This window comes from Trypanosoma conorhini, assembly GCF_003719485.1.
Source record: "Trypanosoma conorhini strain 025E chromosome Unknown Tco_14.4_contig_00059, whole genome shotgun sequence".
In the NCBI taxonomy this organism is placed as follows: domain Eukaryota; phylum Euglenozoa; class Kinetoplastea; order Trypanosomatida; family Trypanosomatidae; genus Trypanosoma; species Trypanosoma conorhini.
The window spans coordinates 1-7,179 of NW_021704144.1; the positions used below are offsets into that span (position 1 = coordinate 1).

General features: G+C 64.0%; 2 protein-coding genes across 2 annotated transcripts, besides 1 other annotated feature; both read right to left on the reverse strand.

Moving 5' to 3' along the window:
• Positions 1-208: 208 nt before the first annotated feature.
• Tco025E_01694 (putative nonsense mRNA reducing factor 1) lies at positions 209-6,082 on the reverse strand (the record flags this gene model as incomplete). Its single annotated transcript, XM_029368631.1, has 1 exon — positions 209-6,082. The coding sequence occupies one exon, from the start codon at positions 6,080-6,082 to the stop codon at positions 209-211; it is 5,874 nt and encodes a 1,957-aa protein (XP_029231271.1).
• Positions 6,083-6,598: 516 nt separating this feature from the next.
• On the reverse strand, positions 6,599-7,099 carry Tco025E_01695 (dual specificity phosphatase 12; the record flags this gene model as incomplete). Its single annotated transcript, XM_029368632.1, has 1 exon — positions 6,599-7,099. One exon carries the CDS (start codon positions 7,097-7,099, stop codon positions 6,599-6,601), a length of 501 nt encoding a protein of 166 aa, XP_029231272.1.
• A 56-nt stretch (positions 7,100-7,155) lies between these two features.
• Positions 7,156-7,179: a microsatellite.

Here is a 7,179-nt window from a genome sequence, read left to right on the forward strand (position 1 = left end):
TCCAGCCCCCCCCCCCAAAGCGATGCGCTACGGCGTCGGCGTCAAGAAAATATATAGAGGGCCGCGATGCACGCGGACACCACAAAAAGCAGAAGAAAAAAGAAGAGATGAAATACGCCGGTTACTCCATTCAAGCATTTACCCAGACGCACAACCCCTCGCTTCACCCCCCCCCCAATCAGCGTGTTGCCTTCGTTCCCGTTGGGCCCTATGGTCGCCGCTCCCCGTGCGACTGCGAGAGCAGCTCACTCAGCAGATTCAGGTTTTTGCTGCCGGTGAACATCGCCGCGGCAGCGTCGCTGCCAACGTGGTTCCGCTGCGCCGCAGCGGCTACGTACTTCACCAGCTCAGCGAGAACAAGGGGATCGTCGTCCGACTTTGGCGGCGGTGGCGTGGCTTCGCAAATGACATCGTCGTCGTCGTCGTCGTCATCGTTCCCCCCGCTCCCGCTTCCGCACCCGGGCAGCGGCTGTGCCTCTTGTCCCTGTTGCTGCTGTTTCGCCGACGCGGCGGCAAGAAACGTCTGGGCGTGCCCAAATACCACGCAAAACTCCCTGGCGCGGGTGAGTGCGACGTTGATGCGGTGCCAGTCCTCCAAGAAGCCAAGCGTCGGTGCGGCGTCTAAGCGCGGCACGGCGTGCGGGGCGCGGACGCAGCTGATGAAGACGATGTCCTTTTCCTTCCCCTGGAAGCTGTCCACAGTGGCAACCTGCAGCGCGCTGCCGCGTTCCTCGCGGGAAAGCCGCTTCAGAATCGCCTCCCTCTGCGCCTGGTAGAAGGTGATGACCCCAGTCCGGCGGGCGAACTCCTCCGGGGTGAGGTGCAGGGTCGCACGGAAGCGACGCATCTGCAGCACCACAGCGTCTGCCTCCTGACTGTTCATCAGCGAGCGTCCTCTGCCCCACTCCATGCGTCCATCCTGCACGTCCACAAACACCAACCGCGGCACCTTCTCCATCTCAGCTGACAGAGGCAGCGCCTGCGAAGCCGCGCCGCGCTGCCGCGTCATCACACTGACATGCGTGAGAAGTTTCTTGCCGTAGAAGTAGCGATTCGGAAACGCACAGATGTCAGGGTGCATACGGTACTGCACACGCAACAAGTAGGAGCGGTGCCCCTGCTGCAAGAGGCGTTGCAGCAGGCTACGCTTCAGCCCACGCGCAGCAGCGGCCTGGCAGAGAATCGTTGGCTGCAGTTGTTTGGAGTCGCCGACAAGAACCGCCCGGCTCTTCGCCAGCATCAACGCCTGCAGGACATCAGGCTCAGTGCCCTGCGAGGCCTCATCCACAATCACCACATCAAAGAGAAAGTCGGTGCGCTGCAGCTGACTCAGCGACCCCAACGTGGAACAAACCACGTTGGCCCCGTAGAGCACCTGCTCACGTAGCTGTTGGCGACGGCCGCTCACCGCCAGATCGGCACCACCGTTACGCACCACGCGCCCTGAAGCGCCGGGGCGAGTGGTGCTGAAGGCATCTGTCAATGCCCCTACACAGTCATCAAGAAAGAGGGGCGGTGAGGCCGCCAACACCGCGGGGTCCACATTGTCGCGTACACCAACGCGAAGGAGCTGCACATCCCCAAGCTGCGGCACACGCCTTGCGAGATTTCGCATCCGCAGCAGCACCTCATCCACGGCGCAGTTGGAAGGGGCGCACACAAGCACCCGGCGAGCCGCTTTCTGCAAGTGCTGCAGCAGGTTGAGGGTGAGAGCCGCAATCGTTTGCGTTTTACCCGTCCCTGGCGGCCCCTCAATAAGGAACAGATCCGGCGGCTTTGGCAGGGGTGAGGCGGCCAGCGGCAACTTAAGCGCGGCAGCCTCCCACCCTGGGGCGACGGCGAAGAGAGCGGCCACAATGGCGCGCTTCTGCCAGTCATTAAGGCAATGGTGCAGCAGAAGCCCACTGGAAAGCTCCCCCCAGTGCTCGCTCAACACGAGCTCCCGCTCAATGGCGTGATGATACGCACGACTCACCCTGGCCTCCGAGTGCGGCTCCAGCAGGGTGCGGGCAAATATCTTTCGCCGGATGCCGTGTAGCGCAGTCACGGCAGCGAGTGACGGCCCAAGTGGGGCGAGGCGTTTGACGTAAAAGTGTGACTGCGAGGAAACAAACGCCCGCAGCGCATGCGAGAAGTTTACCGACATGGTTTCATTGCCACTGCCACCGCCAGCGGCGGAGGAGGAAGACGAAGCCGCCGCCGCCGATGAGGTGAATAGCGTGAGGGCCGCCGTGCGCTGCCCCGGCGGCAGTGAAGTCACCAGACACAATTTTGGAACGCACCCAAGCACGCGCCAGGCATCCGGCATCATACCGCGGCCGTCAGCCTCGCTGAAGAGTTGCGGCAGGGCGGCGGCGATGTGAGGAAGCGGCAGCAGGAGAAGCGCGACATCGCCCTCTGAGAGCCCCGCGCTCAGCGACGCCACAGAGGCCGTACCAGGCGCCGCCGTCAGCATCACACGAAGCTGCAGGCAGGTGGGGTCCAGCGGGCTAAGCGCGGCATCGCCCGCGCACACCACAGGCATTGCATTGTCGGTGATCCACGGCGATGGCGTGGGAAGGCCACCGTTTCTGGGGGATTTGGTCGCCTGGGCCCGCACTGCCGCCGCCGCCGCAGCCGCCGTCCTTGGCCGGCCCCCTCCCCGCTGGTTTGCCACCTCCCGCGCGCGGCAGAGGTCCATTACTTCGTCAAACCGCTGGTGCAGCTCATAGCGCAATTCGAGCGCAATGTGCGGGAGAAACGACGCCACGTAAAGGTCGCCAGCCGCGTTTGTGGTCGCCGTGAACTGGTGCGGAATGACTGGCAACTCAACGGCCAAACAATATCGCCCGTGACCGATGATGTCGTCTGTTAGCGGAGGGCGGCGCGAGACGTCGGTGCTGCCAGCGATGCGACGAATGGCCTCCACGGTCTTGTTGAGATTCTCCACACGAATGAGCTCGCTTACTCGCTTCTCCCCAAGCTGCTGCAGGTGCCGTTGCAGTGCCGTGGGCGGCGGCGGTGCCACCGCCGCTGGTCTCTGTGCGGCACCTGCGACGGCGCCAACGTGCTCCGTGGCGCGCAAGCGTGGCCCAAGCTGCTGCTGCAGCAGCTCGCCACTGTCGGGGTCTGTCTGTGCAATCAGCAGTGAAGGCATATCGTCACGCGGGCGCTTCACGGTGGCCCTAAGCGTGGCGACAGATGGGCTGCTGCTGCTGCTGCTGCTGCCGTTTATTGGCTGCTCACGCCCACTCTCCAGCTCCCGTCGACGCTGCTCTCTGTTCGCGCGACACAGCTGTTCCTCCTGCCTCGCCCGCTTGCGGTCCTCCTCCTCCAGCAACTTCATTTGCTTCTCCTCAAACTCGTACTTCTGGAACCGGCGATTCTGGTCCGCCACACTGTCGTCGATGCCTTGTTGTGTGGAGCGAAGAATCTCCGCTAACCAGCTCGGGGCGTACTCGGTCAGCGTTTCCTTCGCCTCCGCCGGAAGCTTCTGTAGCACGCCCACAAAGTCTTTGGAAAGGGTCGCCTTAAACGACCGATCCGACGGGGACCGCGTTGGAGGTGGGGACGCGGCAGCCACATGCAGAAGGGCGCGGGCAAATACGGTCGGCGAATACAAGGAGCACTTCCGCAGAAGCACGAGCAGCAGGTTTTGCGCGCACTGACGCAGGGACTGCTGGGTGTGGGAAGAGCCTGCCTCCTCCTCGCAGGCGGCGCTGACAGCGGCGGCGGTGGGACGCGTCTGTGCGGCCCCAGTGAGGGGAGGGAGTTGCGTGACGACGAGGTCGAGCAGCTGGTCACCCAGCGGCTTCGCCAGCACGCAGACGTCGGCCACAAGCGCACACAGCCACCAACACGTGGCGCCGATCTCCGGCGTCAGGCTGCTCCAGTTACAGCTGCGCATCACCGTCACCCACGTCTCCCCACTGGCCCGGGCGACTGCGTCAACCTTCGCGTCATGCAGCTTCAGCTTGTTCTCCTCGAGCACGGGGTCGTGTAGAATCAACTGCAGCAGCCAGTTCGCCGCATCGGCGCGGAAGGTGCCGTGCACGACTGAGCTGAAGCAGTGGAGGAAGAGGGCAGAGAGCGCCTCCCCCAGACGACGCGTCACGGTGTCCGCGGAGAGCATAAGCACGTGTGCCACACGCGGGATGCATGAGGCGGAGGAAAGAAGCCGCGAGGCGGCCACCGAAGACGTGCTTTCCGGGTTGAGGGTGCCGCTGACCTCACTGCCGCCGTAACCGTAGCAGGCGTTACTGTTAGTGTTGCAGTTACGGCTCCCACCGCTGCTAGCGCCGGTGCGGCTGTTGCCTTCCGCCACCATCGCCTCCTCCCACTGCTGGCGCATCTCCCTCATGGACCTCCGCACGGTGTCGGTGAGCCGCTCCAGGCACTTCCCCACCACCCGCGCCAGCGGCTGCGGCCCGTCCTTGAGGGGCCTGAGGAGCAGCCAGGCGCATGCAGGGGACTCCTCCGTGGCGACATCCAGCACCTCGAGCACCCGCAGCAACAGCAGCGGTGATGGCGAACGCGGGGAGGCGGGGGCCGCCTGGCCGCCGTCTTGAATGATGGCCCGCTGCAATAACTCGGGAAGCACCTCCCACGCGATCCGAAGACATTCCCCGGGGTTCGAAGGACGGCCACGGCCAAATAAGGCTAAATCTGTGAGCAAAAAATGCCGTAAAACCATCAGGGTGACGTGCGGCTGCTGAGCCCGCAAGGCGACGGCAGCCGTTAACGTCAGGCAGTCCTTTTGCATGGAAGCCAGAAACTCATGGTAGTGGGGCGAGGCCGCCAACGCGGGGAGCGCCTCTGCCAGCGACGTCAGCATACATCGGAGGGCGTGCACGGCGACTTCCATCGTGTGAAAGGTGGCATCGCTTGGAGCACCTCCCGCCGCCCCACGCAGCGCCGTCGGCAGGTTCAGCTGCACGGATGCATTGCGCATCAGGAACCGCAGTAACCAACCCGCCGCCTTCGCCGGTGGAGGAGAGGCAGTGCCATTGGCAGGCAACCTCGTTCTTGAAGCCGCTGACGACGGCGGGTCGATGCGCGACGCCACACACCACAACTCCCGCATGCGTCTTGCGCAGCACAAGGCCTCCTCGCGCGATGCCGTCGCGGCAAGCTTAGCGTTGTCAAGGAGACAGTGCACGAGCACCTTTACCAGCGCCCGCTGTGTGTCACTGGCGAGTGACGCAGGCTGCAGCGTCGTGTTGTCTCCCATCTGGGCGTTCAGCAGCACCGCCAACTCTTCTATGACGGACGCCGGCGGCGTGTCGGCCGCGGGACCCATGGAAGTGAGCCAGTACAGCAACATGCTGCCGCCGAGCAGGAGAACGGTCGCCGTCGACACACCGCCGAAGAGGGACGGAGTTTTGTCGCCTCCCGCGGCTGCGGCCTGCAGCATCGTACGCTCCAGCTCCGCGAGCTTCGTGTCTAATGCGGTGAGAACTGCCAGCAGACTGCAGAGACCGTCGGCGACAAGACGCTTTGTCCCGTTCTCATGCAGCTCCAGCGGAGTGGAGGTGGCGTGCTTGATTGTGCACAGCAGCTGCATCCCCAAGAGCCACAAGTTGTCTGCCGCGACCTGCGCCTCCGCGGACGCCGCCGCCGCGAGGTTCACCAGCCGCAGAAGCGTCTCGCGCGACCAAATACTAACCGCCTCATTCGGGTGGAACAGCAAAAGAACGAGGGAGCCGCGGTACTGCGTACTGCGGGCCACCGCAAGAAGTTTCTCTGCAGCCGCTAGCTGCCGCGTGGAGGAGACGCAGCGGTCTCGGGAGGTGCCCTCAGAGCCGTCAGACATCACGTGTCTCACGGCCGCGCGCACCACCGCCGGGCACACGGCGCGCGCCTTCCCCCGCGCCACACCCTCCGAGACCCGCTCCACCAACGCGGGCAGCCGTTCGCGCCTGAAGGTGTGCGGTGAGAGCACCTCCTCCTCCTCCCCGTCGTCGTCGCCGAGGCTCACGAGGCAGTGGTGCACCCGCCCGGTTGCGGTGAGCGGCGCGGCGTCGGTCCACTCCAGCAAGAAACGCACATAAGCAACAACCCCACCGCCGGCGAGGCAGGGAAGGGCATCCTGCACGCCCTGCATGTGTTCCGTTGGCCTCTCTGCCCCTCCGCGTCACCCCCGGCCTGCCCGCGGGCGAAGCGTAAAAGAAGCAGGCGACAGCGGCGGGAGCACACACCCGCCACAGCGTGGAACGAGGGAGAACAAAAAAAAAAAGCTTTTTTTTTAGTGTGTGTGTGGACTAAGGTGTACTTTGCCTACGTGCGTGGGGGAGATTGGGCTACAGTGAGTGAGTGCATGAGAGAAAGAGTGGAAGACAAGAAGAATAAAATAAATGAACATAGGAGGGAGAAGTGGGAGAGAGCCAACAACAACAGCAGCAGCAGCCGCAAGGAAGAGACCCGCGAGTGCCTTGCAGGGTTATGGTCAAGAGCAGACCACCCGCCGGTGTTGCCTGCACGGGCGCCGCCTACGGCTGGCAGCTTCGTTTCGCTTATGCGCCGCAGCCGGCAAGCGAGGGTCGAACACCACCAGGCGCACACAAAAAGGGAAGCTTGGCGACGCGTCTGCCTCTCCCTCTCTCACTCGCTTTGTGCACGGCTACACAGCTGGCATTTTGTCCACCACGCGACTGTGAATCTTGAACGCCGGTGCCACCCACGCGCCGCAGGAGCACTGCGAGCCCACCCACGACTGCGTTCCAATCTTCGCGCGGCAGCTGCGATTGGGGCAGTAGATGGTGTCTGGCAGAACATCGGCGCCGCCACTCATCTGATGCACCTCACGGCTCTCCTCCGCCACCCACGGTGAGACGTCTGGGTCAAGAAAGTAGCTTGTGCACACCTCGCCCTCCCGCGCCGCACAAACCTCGCGCTGCTGCTGTTGCGAGGCATGGCCCCCACCACGCTGTTTGAAACCCTTATTGCCGCAGCTGCCGGGCTCAGCGTCGTGCGGCACGAGCTCCTGTTGCCTGAACAAGACGCGTCTACACTTGCGGCAGGCGTAGACGTACGATTCGGCGGCAGGCGCAGACGATGCGACAGACTCATGGGCGTTCGCGTCAGTCGGGTGCCGCAACGCCCCCTGCCACGGTGGCTCCATTTCTTTGCGGTTGCGTGAGTTTGCTTCACTTCAGCGGGAGGGCAGGGGCATCAGGGGTGGTGTGTGTGTGTGTGTGTGTG